The sequence below is a fragment of the Zophobas morio genome, unplaced genomic scaffold (assembly GCF_036711695.1).
Source record: "Zophobas morio isolate AGI-343-1 ecotype UQ-CSIRO unplaced genomic scaffold, CSIRO_AGI_Zmor_V1 ptg000008l, whole genome shotgun sequence".
Lineage (NCBI taxonomy): Eukaryota > Metazoa > Arthropoda > Insecta > Coleoptera > Tenebrionidae > Zophobas > Zophobas morio.
This window is the reverse complement of record NW_026972113.1, coordinates 1,298,921-1,318,454: the sequence shown is the minus strand read 5'-3', so window position 1 is coordinate 1,318,454 and position 19,534 is coordinate 1,298,921. Positions and strand designations below refer to the sequence as shown.

General features: G+C 29.0%; 1 protein-coding gene across 5 annotated transcripts in view; it reads right to left on the bottom strand.

Annotated features, from left to right (window-relative positions):
• Positions 1–19,534, bottom strand: part of LOC135124988 (GTPase-activating Rap/Ran-GAP domain-like protein 3) — a 223,287-nt gene that overhangs the window by 29,827 nt on the left and 173,926 nt on the right. For all 5 annotated transcript variants that reach the window (XM_064050239.1, XM_064050242.1, XM_064050240.1 and 2 more), the window contains 2 exons: positions 12,347–12,612; positions 2,861–3,170 (listed from right to left, as the gene is read on the bottom strand). In XM_064050239.1, coding sequence (XP_063906309.1) covers positions 2,861–3,170; positions 12,347–12,612 — 576 coding nt within the window. The remainder of the gene's footprint in view (positions 1–2,860; positions 3,171–12,346; positions 12,613–19,534) is intronic.

The following is a 19,534-nucleotide window of genomic DNA, read 5'->3' as shown; positions in this document are numbered from 1 at the left end:
TTAATAAAACTGAAAAACTAAAATATCAAAAAATTGAAAAATATAAAATTTAAAAATCCAAAAAGTAGAAAAATCGACTTATCGAAAAATCTAGAAGAACTGAGAATTTAGAAAATCAGAAATAAAAAAATTGAAAATGAGAAATATTTAAAAAATCGAAGAAAAAATTAAAAAAACGTAAAACTAAAACATCGGGAAATTGAGAAATTGAAAAATTGAAAATCGAAATTGTAAAATCGAAAAATTGAAGCATAAATAATCTGAAAAATCGCCACAATGAAATTTCGAAAAATTGAAAAATGATAGAAAATCTGAAGAATGGAAAAACTTGAGATATCCAAAAACTGAAAAATCCAAAAACTGAAAGTTCATAAAAGTCAAATTTGAAAAATTGCAAGAACCAAATATTTAACAGTCGTAAAATTGAAGCCGAGAAAAATAGGAAAAACGTGAAATTGAGAAATCGAAAAATTGAAAATCGTGATTTTTGAAAAATTGAGCAAAATTGTAAAATCAAAAAATTTAATAATAAATAAACTGAAAAATCCCAAAACTGAAATTTCGAAAAATTGAATTATGAAAGATAGACTGAAAAATCCAGAAACTGAAATATCCAAAAACTGAGAAATTAAAAAATTGGAAAATTGAGAAATGGAACTGGAAAATCGAAACAGTTGAAAATTAAGAAATGGGAAATCAAAACATCGATTAATTAAAAAATCGAAAAATTGACAATTTTGATAAGTCAAAAATTGGAAAATTGAGAAATTGTAAAATCGAAAAATTTATTAATAAATAATCTGAAAAATTCCAAAACTGAAATTTCGAAATATTGAAAAATTAAAGAAAAACTGAAGAATGGAGAAACTGAAAAAATCCCAAAACTAAAAAAATAGAAAATTGGAAGATTGAGAAGTCAAAAAGTCAAAAAAAAAAAAACTCGAAAACTCAAAACCTTAAAAAATAGAAAAATTGAAGAATTGAAAAACTAGAAATTCGAAACAGTTGAAAGTCGAGAAATGGGAGAAACAAAGCGTCGATTAATTGAAAAATAGAAAAATTGAGAATTTTGAAAGTCAAAAATTGAAAAATTAGAAAATCGAAATATTTAAAAATCGTTAAATTCGAGAGAAAAATTGAAAAAACGTAAAATTAAATCATCGGAAAGTTGAGAAATCAAAAAATTGAAAATTTAGAAATTGAAATTAAATAATCTGAAAAATCCCAAAAACCGAAATTTTGAAAAACTGAAAGATGGAAAAACTGAAAAATCTCAAAACTTAAAAAATAAAATATTAAAAAATTAAGAAATCAAAAATTCAAAAAAGTGAAGTCGAAATTCAAAACCTTAAAATATTGAAAAATTGAAAAATCAAAAACCTAAAAAAATTGAAAAATTGAAAAACTGACGAAATGAAAAATCGAAAAACTGGGGATTTATAAGAGTACAATTTGAAAAATTGCAAAAAAACATATCTAAAAATCTTAAAATTGAAGAGGGGAAAAAGGAAAAACGTAAAATTGAAACGTCGGAAATTTAAGAAATCGAAAAATTGCAATCGTGAGATTGAAAAATTCAGATATTGTAAAATCCAAAAATTTAATAATAAATAAACTGAAAAATCCGAAAACTGAAATATCGGGAAATTGAAAAATGAAAGAAGAAATGAAAAATCCAAAAACTGAGAAATTAAAAAATTGAAAAATTGAGAAATCGAAAAATCAAAAAGTAAAGAATCTAAACCTTAAAAAGTAGAAAAATTGAAGAATTGAAAAACTGCAAAATCGAAACAATCGAAATTCAAGAAATGGGAAAAACAAAATATTGATTAATTGAAAAATTATTATTTAAAACTAGTTAAATTGAAGAGAAAATGTGAAAAGCGAGAAATTGAAAAAAATGAGAAATTGTAAAGTCGAAAAATTAAGTAATAAACATTCTAAAAAATCAAAAAGCTGAAATTTCGAAAAATTGAAAAATAAAAGAAAAACTGAAGAATGGAGAAACTGAAAAATCTCAAAACTAAAATATCCGAAAACTGAGAAATTAAAAATTGAAAAATTGGGAAATCAAAAAGTCAAAAACCACATATTTAAAAGTCGTGAAATTGAAAATGACAAAAAGGAGAAACGTAAAATCGAAACATTGGAAAACTGAGAAATCGCAAAATTAAAAATCATGAAATTTCCAAAAATTGAAAAATGAAAAAAACTGAAACACCAAAACTGAAATATCCAAAAACTGAGAAATTAAAAACCTGAAAAATCGATTAATCCAGAGTTTATAAAATTGGTCTCTAGTTCAAAGAAGTACTCAGGCGACGAATTATTTCATAATTATAATTTACCTGTGGCTCCCATCATCTAGCAGTCAGTTCTGACGCAGACCGGGGGAGCCGCAGGTAAGGTCTAGATTAGCAATAACCATGTTAGTAATATTTATGGAATGCGGTAGAAATTCTCGCCACCCCTTCTCTGCACCCTCATTTCCCTAAGCGCGAACCCATTCCAAGTGTGATTCCACAGTTCAACCGCCGCTTAACACTCAACTAAAACACGAATATCTAAACACCCTTCCCAAAACCGTGTACATAAGTAATCCCTCAAAGAGAAAACCGATTCAAATTTGATCCAACAATTCCCAATTGCCTATCACGAAGTTAGCTAAACTCCAACTTCCCCCATTCCCATAAACTACGTCCCGAACTCCGCGATAAAACCCGAAGACGAATGACCCTTTTTAAACACGTTCAATAAAAATCAACCCCGCAAACTGTTTATTCAGCGATAAACTCCCGTTTCTATTTCGAGGAAACAAAATTAAAGTAATCGACGGTAATTGGAAGCAACGACTTCTGACCTTCCACGACGAAAGTCCCTTCTTCGGTGGCGATAACGAGTTTGTTTTCGTTCCAGGAGTCGGCGCAGGTTATCCGGTAGTCCGGGAACACGGGATAGAAACAGTTGGGCTCCCAGGGGCTCTTCCTGAAGACGGTTCCTGAGCATGTGGCCGATGCTTGACTTGTTGGCGCATCGCCACGAACTATTGCTTCAAGTTTAAGAGCCTGACCGATGCGGACGAACTCGATCTGTCGGGAGTCTTCCTTGAGCCGGGTGCTGCGGGGGGCGTCGGCGAGGACGTCGGAAAAAGCACGCCGGTTTAGCATTGGCTAGAAAAACGACAACTATGAAAATCGTTGACTCTGATCTGACTAGTTCGAGCAACAACTACATGTATTGTTTGTAGGTGTTAGTCAAGCCAGTATTGATTAAACCCGCACACAATAAAAACAAATTTGTCACAACAATTGAAGCCGATAAGCGCATCGAAATGGATTGTTTTTGTCGCCTTGACCCACTGTGAAAACAAACTTTGACCAGTGTGATTATTATTACTTCATTATTGTTAATGAATACAAATGAATAATAAATTATTGACCGGTAATTTTCCGTTACTTTTTTTCCTCTAAAACAAACAGAGTTACACAAGCTGTGAAGTCCCGTAATTCGCTTTCAGCACTCTCGTTATTCTCCAAAGAAGCCTGCAGACGTCTACACTTATAAAATTTCATTTGAATAACAAATTGCTGTGTACACAAAATGAAGCCTTCCCTACTCTTTTGTGCTCGCAAATCTCAGTTACTCCCATAGTATGATGTTATTTTCTGTATAATTTCATTTCGAACTTCATAATCTCGAATTTAGTGCCTCCGTCAAAACAAGCGGTATTTTTTTTAAATATCCCCATTTCACGCTTCGTTTATTCCTCTAATCCTTGACAATGAAATCGGGTTTCCGTTTCACGAATTAATCAAGCGTGATAGCCGCCCACGTGAATTTTACTAAATACATTTTCATGTAGATTTCGAGCCGCAGAAGTCACATCCGCTTTCATTTCTTCGATAACTCCAATGGTTTTTCCAGAATCGTCCTTTGAAATGTTCAAAAATATGCAAAACACTCCCAATTTTCGTCCAATTTTCGACAAAATTTTCGAAATTTCACTAAATACATTTTCTTGTAAATTTCGGGCAGCAGAAGTCATATCCGCTTTCATTTCTTCGATAACTTCAATGGTTCTTCCAGAATCGTCCTTTGAAATATATAAAAATATGCAAAATACGACCAATTTTCAACAAAATTTTCGAAATTTCACTTAATACAATTTCTTGTAGATTTCGAGCCCCAGAAGTCATATCCGCTATCAATTTTTCGATAACTCACAAGATTCTTCCACAATTTTCTAAAAACCAAGATGAATTTCAAAGATTGTTTCACATTCTTTTAAAAATTGCACCTACCAGATGGAGCCAAAATTGTTTCAAATTCAAAACATCAAGATTTTGGATATCTTTTCAATTTTTTTCAAAAACAAGTCACAAGATTCTTTCAAGATTTTTTTAAATTAAAAATGAATTAAATGCCAAGAGTCCACAAGCATAATCTACCAAAAAAGAACAATAAGCACTCTCAAGATTGTTTCAAATTCTTTAAAAAAGTAACTATCAGGAGCCCCTAAGATCTATTAAAATTAAAAAAAAAGGAGATTTTTTCACGATCTCCCAAAAAAACACACCAATAGCTTCTAGATCTTTTCAAATTAAAAAAAGAACACAAGATTCTTTTACAATTTTCCAAAAAACAAGATGAATTTCAAAGATTGTTTCACATTCCTTTAAAAAGTGTACTTACTAGAGGGGGCCAAAATTTTTTCAAATTTAAAACATCAAGATTTTGGATATCTTTTAATTTTTTTTCAAAAACAAGACACAAGATTTTTTCAAGATTTTTTTTAAATTAAAATTGAATTAAATACCAAGAGTCCACAAGATTTTAGCATAATCTACCAAAAAAGAACAATAAGCACGCTCAAGATTGTTTCAAATTCTTTAAAAAAATAACTATCAGGAGCCCCTAAGATCTATTAAAATTAAAAAAAATGGAGATTTTTTCACGATCTCCAAAAAAAAACACACCAACAGCTCCTAGATCTTTTCAAATTAAAAAAAGAACACAAGATTCTTTCACAATTTTCCAAAAAACAAGATGAATTTCAAAGATTGTTTCACATTCCTTTAAAAAGTGTACTTATTAGAGGGAGCCAAAATTTTTTCAAATTTAAAACATCAAGATTTTGGATATCTTTTAATTTTTTTTCAAAAACAAGACACAAGATTTTTTCAAGATTTTTTTAAAATTAAGAATGAATTAAACACCAAGAGTCCACAAGATTTTTGCACAATCTACTAAAAAAGAACACTAGCGCTCTCAAGATTGTTTAAGATTCTTTAAAAAAATAACCACCAGGAGTCCCTAAGATCTATTAAAATAAAAAAAAAAGGTTTCAATGGCTCACAAGATTTTTTCACTATCTTTCAAAAAAACGGCACCAGTAGCTCCTAGATCTTTTCAAATTAAAAAAAAAAACATCAAGGGCCACTAAATTCTCTCACAATAATAGACACCTTTTCAACTAAAAAAAATGTCTCCAAGATTGTTTCGAACTCTTTCAAAAATAAACCAACAGGAATTTTCAAAATTTCACTAAATACATTTTCTTGTAGATTTCGGGCCCCACAAGTCATATCCGCTTTCATTTCTTCGATAAATCCAATGGTTTTTTTCCAGAATCGTCCTTTGAAATGTTCAAAAATATCCAAAATACGCCCAATTTTGAATCAGTCAATTTATTTTAGAGAATAACTCAAGAGTTGCATCACTAGAAAATCGAAAAACCAAAAATCCGAAAAGTAAAAAATCTAAAAAAATCAAGAGATCGAAAAATCGAAAAGTCGAAAATTGAAAAATTGATAAATCCAGAAATCAAAAATTTAAAAACTGAAACAATTGAAAAAATTAAATATTGACAAATAGAAAGATCAAAAGATCGAGAAGTCGAAAAATCGAAAAATTGAGAGACCGAAACAGGCCATAATCGAAAAAACGAAAAGTTAGGAATTGAAAAATTGGAAATTCGAAAAATAAAACGAAAAAACGGAAAGATGGAAATAAGCGAAAATAAGAAATCGAAATCGGGAAATCAAAACAAGGAAAAATTAAAAATTCGAAAAAACGAAAAACTGAAAAATCGAAAAACTAACAAAATCGACACATCGAAAAATCCGGTAGTCAAAAGTCGCAATGTCGAACATCGAAAAAACGGAAAATTAAAAAATCTAAAATTTAAAAACCGAAAAACGAAAAATCGAGAAAACAAAACTCCTAAATTTAAAAATCGGAACATCGAAAAACTGGAAAATCGAAAAACCAAAATTCCGAAAAGTGAAAAATCGAAAAATCGAGATATCGAAAAACCAAAATAGTGAGAAATTGAAAAGTTAAAAATTGAAAAATTGATAAAATTGAACAATCAAACCATCGAACATCCAAATCTCGGTAAATCGAGAAATCAAAAAATTTAAAAATTCAAACAATTGAAAAAGTTAAATATTGAGAAATCGGAAAATCAAAAGATCGAGAAATCTAAAAGTCATGAAGTCGAAAAACTGAAAATAAAAAACGAAAAAAACGGAAAAATAGAAAAAATGAGAAACCGAAATAGGCCAAAAAAATCAAAAGTTATAAACGAATCAAAAAACTGAAAAATCGAAACATCCAAAACTCGATATCTTGGGAAATGAACATATTAAAAAATAGAAAAATTTAAAAAATGAAAAATTTGAAAAAACGATACCCCGAAAATCCAAAACTGGAAAGTCGAAAAGTGGAAAAATTGCAATATCCAAGACCTGACATGAAAAATCAAGAAATTGAAAAATCTAAAGTTTTTAATAAAATTAAAGTTAGGAATTGAAAAATTGGGAATTCGAAAAATAAAACGAAAAAACGGAAAGATGGAAATAAGCGAAAATAAAAAATCGAAATCGGGAAATCAAAACAACAAAAAATTAAAAAGTCGAAAAAACGAAAAAATGAAAAATTAAAAAAGTAAAAAAATCGACACATCGAAAAATCCAGTAGTTAAAAATCGAAAAGTGGAATCGAAAAAATGAAAAATTCAAAAATCTAAAAAATTTAAAAACCGAAAAACGAAAAATCGAGAAAACAAAACTTTAAAAAATCGAAAAATTGAAAAATCGGATGATTGAAAATCCAGGGATCGAAAGACTGGAAAATCGAAAAACCGAAATTCCGAAAAGTGAAAAATCGAAAAATCAAAAAATCTAGAAATCGGGAAGTCAAAAATTGGAAAACTGATAACCCGAAAAATTGAACAATCAAAACATCGAAACATCCAAACCTCGATAAATCGAGAAACAAAAAAATTTAAAAATTTGGAAAATTCAAAAAATCAAAAGATCGAGAAATCGAAAAGTCATGAAGTCAAAAAATCGAAAATTTGAGAAAACGAAATAGGCCAAAATTGAAAAAACGGCAATTTAAAGTTGAAAAATTGGAAAATCGAAAAATCTAAAAACGGAAAAATAAAAAAAAGAAATAACGGAACAATGGAAAAAGAAAATTTGAAAAAACGAAAAACAGAAAATCTAATACTGGAAAGTCGAAAAAATCGACAGATTAAGAAATCGAAACATTTGAAAAATTCGAAAACTTGAAAAATTGAAATACCGAAAAACTGAAATCAAAAAATCGAAAAATCGAAAAATCTAAAATTTTTAAATTTGAAAAATTAAAAATCGAAAAAGAAAAAACCGACGCTGAAGTCCCAAAACTGAAATATCGAAAAACTGAAAAAAGAAAGAAAAACCGAAGAATGGATAAACTGAAATGTACAAAAAAAATAAAGAAATCGAAAAACTGAAACCTTCAAAAAATTGCAAAAATTGAAAAATCAAAAACCTGAGAAATAGAAAAATCGAAGAATTGAAAAACAGGAAAATTGAAAAATTGAGAGTTTAAAAAATTGAAAAATCGAAAGATTTAAAAATCGAAGAAAAAAATGAAAAAACCTGAAACTGAAACATCGGGAAATTGAGAAATTGAAAAATTGAAAATCGAAAAATTGAAAAATTGAGAAATTGTAAAATCGAAAAATTGAATCAAATAAGCTGAAAAATTCCGAAACTGAAACTTCGAGAAATTAAAAATGAAAGAAAATCTGAAGAATGGAAAAACTGGAAAACTTAAAATTGAAATATCCAAAAACCGAAAAAATGAGAAATCGAAATATTTAAGAATCGAAGAAAAAAATTGAAATTGAAAAAACGTAAAACCAGTGAGTATAGATGTTAAATACATAGTCACTGGTAAAACTGAAACATCGGGAAATTGAGAAATTGAAAAATTAAAAATTGAGAAATTGTAAAATCGAAAAATTTAATCAAATAAACTGAAATTTGGAAAAATTGAAAAATGAAAAAAAAAACTGAATAATGGAGAAACTGAAAAAATCCCAAAACTAAAATATCTAAAAACTGAAAAATTGAAAATTGAAACATTGAGAAATCAAAAAGTCAAAAAAATAAAGTCGAAAACTCAAAATCTTAAAAAATAGAAAAACTGGAGATTCGAAAGAGTCGAAAGCCGAGAAATGGGAAAAACAAAACATCGATTAATTGAAAAATAGAAAAATTGGAAATTTTGAAAGTAAAAAATTGAAAAATTAGAAAATCGAGACATTTAAAAATCGTTAAAGCACAGAGTTTTGCAATCTCATCGTGACGTACGATGACGTCAATGTCACGTGAACTACCTGTCCGAAGGTCACGTTTTGGGGTCCTTGTGTTCAGTATTAATTTCTGCTTGATGGCGACAAGATCGTCGCTTCATTTTGGCGTAAAAGTGGAACGTTTTAGCGAATTTCTAGTTTATTATTAATAAATATTACGGAAAATATGTTGTGTTAGTGCTGTGAACACGTACGAAAATGGATATTTTTCCGAAAAGGATCGAAAACAAGGTAAGTAAAACTTCAGTTTTAATTTAACGGATTCCATGATTCGTTTATTCGACAATGTTTAAATTTTGGAAAAATTTTCGAAACGATTGAAGTTAGTGGGTTAAAGCTATACATTTTCGCGATATAATTAAATAAAATTTAAACATAATTAATAAAATTCATAATGTTTAAATATGATAACTATGAATATATGATAATTAAACCGAAATCCATTTACCTAAGAACACGAGGTTAGCAAAAACAATTTAGTTTGTTTAAACATTGTTAAATTAACCCCGAAAATGTACAATTTCTGAACTAAAATATGAAAAATAATTTTTGCAATCTCATCGTGACGTACGATGATGTCACTGTCACGTGAGCTACCTGATAAAAGGGCACATTTTCGATTCTTTGTGTTCAGTTTTGATTCCGGTCTGGTAGCAGCAACACTGGAACTCGGTTTTGGCTTAAAAATAGAGCTCTTTTCACGAATTTAATTTATCGGATTCCGTGATTCGATCACACCACAATGTTTAAATTTTGGGAAAATTTTCGAAACGATTGAAGTCGGGTGGTCAAAGCTATACATTTTCACGATATAAATTAATAAATTTTAAACATAATTAATATCACTTATAATGTTTAAATATGATAATCATAAATATATAGATAATTAAACCGAAACTTGTTGTCCCACAAGACCGAAATTATTAAAAACAAATCAATTTGTTTAAACATTGTTAAATTATCCCCGAAAATGTGCATTTTCCCGGCCAAAATGTGAAAAATAATTTTTGCAATCTCATCGTGACGTACGATGACGTCACTGTCACGTGAGCTACCTGATAAAAGGTCACATTTTCGATCCTTTCTGTTCAGTTTTGATTTCGGGCTGGTAGCAGCAACACTGTAGCTCCGTTTTGGATTAAAAGTAGCACGTGTTAGCGAATTTCTAATTTATTGTTAATAAATATTAGCGAAAATGTTTTGTGTTAAGTGCTGTGAAAACGAAGGAAAGTGGATATTTTTCCAAAAATGCCCGATTTTTTTTTAAATATGTTGTTAATAGCATGCATTCAGGACTGATAAAGTACGGCTTTAGAGTATACAAAGTACAGCGTTCATAATTCACAAAATACCGTATGCATCATTTTTATAGTACGGCGTCCAAATGTACAAAATACGGTGTCCTTCACGCATGCTATCAAATCTTAGTCCTCTCTTTTAATGGCAAGACGCACTCCAGACCTCCTCGTATTGTTTGGTTCTTGCTGGGCAACAGCAACGAGCGAGCAAAGTCATCGCTCTTTGGCGGCAAACGTGGAGAATTGTATATTGTAACTTTTGTAATTGAAACATTTTGTAGTGTATATTGTATGTTACTAACTTAACTTGGGTCTTGCCAATTTAGCTCCAGTGGTGCAAATGCTTTGTTTTCATGGTGCATTTGCTTGGGTTTTAATTTTGCAACAGTGCATTCTTTGGTTCCGAGACTGAATTCTCCATGTCGTCAGACGCTCTGGCCTGGGGGGTTCTGTTGGCCCTTAGACGCTGGGTCATCATCCTAAACGGATGAGGTTCATCATCCTAAACGGATGAGGTCAGTCGGCCCTGTATCTATGCGGCTGCCGTCTCCCTTGGGCGTGTGAGCGCTGCGATCTATAGATTTCGTTTCGAGTTCCATCGGTGTGCTTGCTTTTTTATTAATTTTGCAACAGTGCATTCTTTGGTTCAGAGTCTGAATTCTCCATGTCGTCAGACGCTTTGGTCTGGGGGGGTTCTGTTGGCCCTTAGACGCTGGGTCGCATCATCCTATAAGGATGAGGTCAGACGGCCTTGGATTTATGCGGCTGGGTTCTCCCTTGGGCGTGTGAGCGCTGCGACCAATAGATTTCGTTCCGAGATCCATCGGTGTGCTTGCTTGGGTTTTCATTTTGCAACATTCTCAATTTTTGGTGCAATTTCTTCCGGTGGTGGATTGGGTACTAACTTTGCATTTGTATTGTATCTGTATCTGTAGTGTATTCTGTATTGTAGCTAGATTGTAGGTACTTGTATTGTATTTCCGTTTTATTGTACTGTATAACGTTCTATCCCTCATTAACAAATCCTAGCCCTCTCCTTTCCTAGCGAGATCTGCTCCAGACCTTCCCGTGGTTCTTGCTGAGCATCAACAATCGAGGACAGAAAATTCAAATTCAAAACCAGCAAAGTTTCAAAAAAATGATAAAAATCGCTCGTTGGTGGCCAACGTGGAGCAAAAGAGAATTTTGTAACTCAACTAACTTTGTTAGCTCTATATTCTTAAGGAAACAAAAATATATTACATTTAATTTATTATTTATAAGAACAAATGCGCAGACAAGTTATTAACAAATTTTTCCTTCATTTTCCTTTTTTTCCTCGGCAACTTCTACCTTAGATATTAGTCGTTTCTTTGATAAGCGTCATCACTAAATCATCAGTGTTAGTGTTTTGTAACATTGCGTTGACACTATGGATAAATAATTTTTGAAACTCATCCTGACGTACGATGACGTCACTGTCACGTGAGCTACCTGCTAAAACGTCACATTTTTCGGTCCTCTGGGTTTAGTTTTGATTTCGGTTTGGTGGCAGCAACATCAGAGCTCCGTTTTGGCTTAAAAGTAGGGCTCTTTTCACGAATTTCTAATTTATTATTAATAAATATCAGTGAAAATGTGCTGTATTAGTACTGTGAACACGAACGAAGAGGGATATTTTTCCGAAAAGGACCGAAAACAGGTAAGTAAGACTTCAGTTTTAATTTATCGGATGCCGTGTTTCGTTCACTCGACAATGTTTAAATTTTGGGAAAATTTTCGAAACGATTGATATATAAAAATATGCAAAATAAAATAATGTTTTGCTAGTATAAAACACAATTAAATAATTAATTATTAGTTAAACAAAAAAATAGTTGCATCTGACCCTGCAGAAATTATAGTCCAAACCAACCAAATCGCTTCATATAGATCTAACAAGTTCTCAGGTGACAACAAATCGTTTCATCTGGTTTATCAAGATCATCTTCTTTAATCTAGATGCGAAACATCTGAAATGGGTTTCCATTAACCCCTTTAACATTATTTCTTGCTGTCTTTGAACCCGTTTTCTTTATTTAATCATTACTAAATAACGGTAATTAATTCGCTAATGACATTGTAATTAAGATGAAGTAAATATTTCAGCATTTTAAACACACATTTCGAGGCCGTTGAACCCCTAGAATCTGTTACTGAAATCTGTTAACCCTTCAAACAATCCAACAACCGCAATCGCGACCTTTATTAAAAAAATCCCACACCAACGAACTCGAAATTCCCATTTCCCTAATTTAATTAACTAATATCCACCCATCCCGCGCAAAAGTTAAAATCCGAATTAAACAAAACCCGAGGCTGATATCATTCCGTGCGCCCTTTTTGTACCAACGAACACATTCCTAAACAAATAACTCACCCCTTTGGTATCAGCCATGTGTTCCGAATACAAGTCTTTGATGAGCATGTCCAGAGTCCTTTCCCTTTTTCCAGCGAAAATGGGAGTTTCGAACGTCGCCTTTTCGCCGTTGATTAGTTTGACCAAGAGGAACTCCCTGAAAAGATAAGGGTTTTCGAAGACCGGTGGACAGGGGAGGCTCGGCCCAAATATCGGCACGGCTTCATCCGAAAAGACAGACAGACGATATTGATTTTCGCGGTCCAAACTTACGACGGCAAACACGTCTGGAGATTGTTAAGGAAAACGCACGATAAGGTATTTTGGAAATGTTTTCAATCGGATTGGAATTTATTTCTTGAGTTGTTTATGAGGGTGTTTGTTTTTGGTTGGAGAAATTTTGACAGGTTTAGCTTATAGTAGGATTTGGTGATTGATCAATCGTGCGGATGAACATTTTCACGCTTGATAAAAGGGCTAATTTGGAGCTGACCTTTCTGGAGCGGAAATGGGTCAATTTGTGCATTTATTAAGTTTAATTTGTCCCCCAAATTATGTCTTGTCAATTTTTTCTTAATATACGGAGTCGTCTTTTCCGAACAAGAAACTTAAAACATATTTAACGATCTTGTTCTTAATCGAAGTATAAAACAGTCGAAAATTTGAAAAGTGTATAGTTTAAAAAACGAAAAATTGAAATTCCAAAAAGTAAAGTCGAGAAATCGAAAAATCCAGAACTCGAAAAATCGAAAAGACGAGAAACTAAAAAATTCGAAAACTCGATTCTCGAAAAATTGAAGAATTGAAAAACTGAAAAATCACAATTGAACGAAATTTCCAAAAATTGGAAAATTAAAAAAATTGAAAAACCGATGTTTCGATATTCCAATTTTTCAAATTTTTGAAGCAAGTTTTTCATTTTCCCATTTCTCGACTTCCTAAAGTTTCGATTTCTCACTTCTTCAATTTCTCAATTTTTTAACTTTTTGATGATTTAATTTTGCAATTTTTCTAATTCCAGGTTTTTCGAATTCTCGAGTTTTCACTTCTTTTATATGTCAATTTTCCAATTTTCCGAATTTTTAAATTTTCGATTTTCGATTTTTTTTTTGTTTCTTGATGTTTGCATTTCTCAATTTTTCAATTTTGCGATATTTTAATTGTTCAATGTTTTCAATTTTAGATTTTTAGATTTTTCAGTTCTTCAGTATTTTTATTTTTTCACATTTTGACGTTGCTAAATTTTCAGTTTTCCGATTTTTTATTTTTGATTTTCCCATTTCCCGACTTTACTTTATTGGTTTTTCGATTTCTCAATTTTCCAATTTTTTAATTTCTCAATTTTTCGTTTCTTCGACTTTTCCATCTTTCGATTTTTCGATTCTTCATCTTATGGACTTTCAATTATTGGCTGTTTATATTTTGATTTCTCAGTTTTCAATTTTTCGAAATTTTAATTTTTCAATTGTTAAAATTCAAGATTTTTCGATTTTTCGAATTTTCAGTTCTTCTATATTTTAATTGTTCAATTTTTTGAATTTTTAAATTTTCGATTTTTTTCGATTTAAAAATTCCGAAAATTGAAAAATTGAAATATAGATGACCTGAAAACTCGATAAATCGAAAAACCTAAAATTTAAAAAACTGAAAAGTTAAAATATCGAAAGTTGAAAATTTGAGAAATCGAAGTAAAAAACGAAAAATTGAAAATCTAAAAAGTAATAAATCCACAAATCAAAAAATCTAGGAATCCAAAAATCGAAGAGTCGAAAAATCGAAATAAGAAAAAATTCCAAAACTGAAAGAAATATCTAAAAACTTGAGAAACTAAAAAATTGGAAAATTGAGAAACCCAAAAAACTAAAAAACCAAAGTCGAAAAATACTTAAAAAATTGAAAAGTCCAAAACTGAAATATTGACACCCAAAAAACCTGAAAATTTGAAAAATTGAAAAATCAAAAAAAAGTTAAAAACAAATAATCGAAAATTCAAAAATCGAAAAACCGAAAAATCACAAAATTGAACGAAATATCCAAAAATTGGGAAATTAAAAAAATGAAAATTTGAGAAATAAAAAATCAAAAAAGCAAAGTTGAGAAATCGCAAACTTAAAAAATCGAAAAATTGAAAAATCAAAAGCCCGAAAAATCGAAAAATTGAAGAATTTTGGGATGCCGAGCAATGGAAAAATAAAAAAAATACTTCAGAAATCAGAAAACTCAAAAATTTAGAAACGTCAAAACTTGAAAAAATTGAAAAATCGTATCACTGAAACATCGGAAAATTTGAGAAACCGAAAAATAAAAAAATCGAGAAGTCGAAAATTTGAAGAATAGAAATATTGAAAAAGTCCAAAATTGAAATACTGAAAAATTGACACACCTAAACAAAAACTGAAAATTCAAAAAATTGAAGAATCAAAAAACAAATTGAAAATCCAGAAAGTAAAAAGTCGAGAAATCGAAAAATCCAGAACTAGAAAAATCGAAAAGTCTAATTACTAAAAAATCCCAAAGCTCAAATATCGAAAAATTGAAAAATCGGAGAAAAATTGAGAAATTAAAAAAATTGAAAAACAAAACTTCGAATCATGGAAAAATCGAAAAATTGAGAATTTAGATAAGTCAAAAAATTGAAAAATTGAAAAATCGAAATATTTAAAAATCGTAAAATTGAAGAGAAAAATTGAATAATAAATTATCCCAAAGCTGAAATTTTGAAAAAATGAAAAATTAAAGAAAAACTGAAGAATGAAGAAACTGAAAAACCTCAAAACTGAAATATCCAAAAACTGAGAAATTAAAAATTGAAAAATTGACAAATCAAAAAGTCAAAAAAGTGAAGTCGAAAACTCGAAACCTAAAAAAATAGAAAAACTGAAGAATTGAAAAACAGAAATATCGTAAAACTGGAAAATGAAAGTCAAGAAATTGGAAAAACAAAACATCGATTAATTGAAAAATCGAAAAGTCCAAGAATGGAAATATTGAAAAATCCCTAAACTGAAATATCGTAAAACTGAAAAATGAAAGAAAAACTGAAGAATAGAAAAACTGAAAAATCCCAAAACTGAAATGTAGAAAAACTGAGAAATTAAAAAGTTGAGAAACGAAAAATCAAAAAAGTAGAGTCCAAAAATCGCAAACATAAAAAAGGATGTCGAGAAATGGGTAAAAAAAGATACTTCAGAAATCGGAAAAATAATAATTTAGAAACGTCAAAATTTTAAAAATTGAAAAATCGTATCATTAAAACATCGGAAAATTGTGAAATCGGAAAATAAAAAATCGAGGAGTCGAAAATTTGAAGAATAGAAATATTGAAAAAGTCCAAAAATGAAATATTGAAAAATTGAAACACCTAAAAAAACTGACAATTCGAAAAATTGAAGAATGAAAAAAGTTTAAAAAACGAAAAGTCAAAACAACAAAGTCGAAAAATCCCGAACTAAAAAAAACGAAAAATTGAAAAATCAAAAACATGAATAATCGAAAAATTGATTAATTGGGAAATCTGAAAACTAAAATTGAGAACCGTCAAAGTTTGAAAAATTAAAAATTATTGAAGAACTGAAAAATCGAAAAGTCGAAAAAATAAAATTTCGTAAAATTGAAATATGGAGAAATCTAATCATAGAAAACAAAAAAAATAAAAATTCGAAAATCTAAAATTCAAAAATCGAATAAATGAAAAATGAATAAATCAAGAAATCGGAACTGGACAATTAAAATAATTGAAAAATCGGTTAGTTCAAAAATTGAAAAGCTTAAAAGTAAAAAAAAATTGAGAAGTCCAAAAATTTGCAAAATTGAGAAACCAAAATATGCCAAAATCGAAAAGTTAAAAATTCGGAAAATTGAAAAATTAAAATCTAGAATTTTAAAAATTGAATAATTAAAATATTTAAAAGTTAAAAAATTGACAAATCGAAATATAAATCAGTCGAAAAACCGAAAATCCATAATATCGAAAAGTCGAAGAAACAGAATATTGAAAAATGGCAAAACTGAAAGAAATATCCAAAAATTGAAAAATTGAGAAATCGAAAAACCAATACAGCAAAGTTGAAAAATCAAAGAATTGAAGAACTGAAAAATCGAAACTTGGAGAAGTCGAGAAATGGTAAAATCAAACGGAAAACTGAAAATTTAATCAAAAAATCAAAAAATAAAAATTTAAAATCGAAGCTCCAGAATTTAGAAAATTGAAAAATTGAAAAATGGGATAACTGAAAAATCGAAACATCGAAAATTGGAAAATGCAAAAATTGAAAAGTCCAAAAGTAAAAAATTGAAAAACCGAAAAATCCAAAAATCGAAACATCGAAAAATCAGAGGATCGAGAAATTGATAAATCGAAAATTCTAAAATTCGGAAAATTGACAAATTGAAATATAGAACTGAAAAATCGAGAAATCAGAAAATCCAGGAGTCCAAAAATCGAAATATTGAAAAATCCCAAAACGGATAGAAATATCAAAAAAATCGAAATCTCAAAAAATTGAAAAATCGAAAAGTTAAAAATTCGCAAAATTGAAAAATTAAAATATAGAAGCATTGAAAATTCGAAAAATCGAAAAATCTAGAATTATAAAAATTAAAATATAGAAAAGCTGAAACATTGAGAAATCGTGATATAAAGTAGACGAAAAATTTGAAAATCTAAACTTTAAAAAACCAAAAACAGAAAATTAAAAAAATAAAAAATCCAAAAATCCAAAAGTTGAAAAAATCGAAAAACCAAAAAATCAAAATCGAAAAATTGAAAAATCGAAGAATGAAGAACTGAAAAATCGAGAATTCGAAAAATCTGAAATTTCAAAATATCGAAAAATTGTAAAAGTGAGAAATCAAAACATGGAAAAGTCAAAAAAATAAAAATTGAATAATCTAAAATTTAAAAATCCAAATATTGAAGCATTGGAAATTGGAAAAATTAAAAAAATTAATAATCGAAAATTTAAAAGTTACGAAAATTGAAAAATTGAAATATAGAAGAACTGAAAATTCGAGAAATCGAAAACCCTAAATTTTAAAAACGGAAAAGTTGAAAAATTGAGAAATCGAAGTATAAAACAGTCGAAAATTTGGAAAGTGTAAAGTTTAAAAAACGATAAATTGAAATTCCAAAAAGTAAAACGTCGAGAAATCGAAAAATCCAGAACTCGAAAAATCGAAAAAACGAAAAACTAAAAAATTCCAAAACTCGAATGTCGAAAAATCGAAAAATACAAGAATAATTGAAGAATCGAAAAACTGAAAAATCACAATTGAACGAAATCTCCAAAAATTGGAAAATTGAGAAATTGAAAAGTCAAAACAACAAACTCGAAAAATTGCAAACTAAAATAAAACGAAAAATCAAAAACATGAAAAATCGAAAAATTGATTAATCGGAAAATCTGAAAACTGAAAATTCAGAAACGTCAAAGTTTGAAAAATTAAAAATTATTGAAGAACTGAAAAATTGGAAAATGAGAAATTGGAAAACCAATACAGCAAAGTTGAAAAATCAAAGAATTGAAGAACTGAAAAATCGAAACTTGGAGAAGTCGAGAAATGGGAAAACCAAAAATAGACAAATCGGAAAACTGAAAATTTAGCAACGTCAAAATTTTAAAAACTAGAAATACTGAGGAACTGAAAAACCGGAAAATCTAAAATTTAAAACAATGAATTAAAATATCGAAGAATTGAAAAATCAAGAAATCCAAACATCAAAAAATCAAAAAATAAAATTTAAAATCGAAGCTCCAGAATTTAGAAAATTGAAAAATTGAAAAATGGTATAACTGAAAAATCGAAACATCGAAAAATTGGAAAATCCAAAAATTGAAAATTCCAAAAGCAAAAAATTGAAAAACCGAGATATCCAAAAATCGAAACATCGAAAAATTCAAAAATGAGAGAGACAAAGAGAAATCGAAAAATCAGAAGATCGAGAAATTGATAAATCCAAAAATTCGGAAAATTGACAAATTGAAATATAGAACTGAAAACCCGAGAAATTGAAAAACCTAGAATTTTAAAAATTGAAAAACTAAAACATCGAAAAAGCTGAAAAATCTAAAGTTTAACGAAAAAATGAAAATCCAAAAAATAAAAAAATCGAGAAATCAGAAAATCCAGGAGTCCAAAAATCGAAATATTGAAAAATCCCAAAAAGGATAGAAATATCCAAAAAATCGAGATCTCAAAAAATTGAAAAATCGAAAAGTTAAAAATTCGCAAAATTGAAAAATTAAAATATCGAAGAATTGAAAATTCGAAAAATCGAAAAATCTAGAATTATAAAAATTAAAATATGGAAAAGTTGAAACATTGAGAAATCGTGATATAAAGTAGAGGAAAAATTTGAAAATCTAAACTTTAAAAAACCAAAAACAGAAAATTCAAAACATAAAAAACCCAAAAATCCAAAAGTTGAAAAAATCGAAAAATTGAAAAATCGAATAATGAAGAACTGAAAACTCGAAACTTTGAGAAGCCAAGAAATGGGAAGATCAAAAATAGATTAACTGAGAAATCGGAAACCTGAAAATTTAGCAACATTAAAATTTGACAAATTGAAAAATAGAAATTTGGAAGAATTGAAGAATAAAAAAATCGAGAAATTAAAAAATGTGAAACTTTAAACATTGAACAATCATTAAAATTGAAAAATCGAGAAATCAAGAAATGGAAAACCACTAACTGAAAATTCAAAAACTGAGACCTCGAGAATTCGAAAAATCAGAGAATTGAGAAATCGAGGAGACGAAAGCCGAGAAGAAAAGTTAAAAATTGAAAAATTGATGAAACGAGAAATTGAACAATCAAAGCATCAATTTGAAAAAAGAAAAATTGGAAAACAGGAAATTCAAAAATTCGGAAAATTGACAAATTGAAAAACAGAACTGAAAACTCGAGAAATCGAAAAATCTAGAATTTTAAAAATTCCAAAATTAAAACATTAAAAAGTAGAAAAATTGAGAAATCGAAGTATAAAACCGTCGAAAAATTGAAAAATCTACAGTTTAACGAAACATTGAAAATCCAAAAAGTAAAACACCGAGAAATCAAAAACCCAGGAGTCCAAAAATCTAAAAGTCGAAAAATCGTAAGCTTAAAAAAGCGAAAAATTTAAAAATCAAAAACCTGAAAAATCGAAAAATTGAAGGATGGAAATAGTGAGAAACCAAAACTTTGGGAAGTCAAAAATGGAAAAAT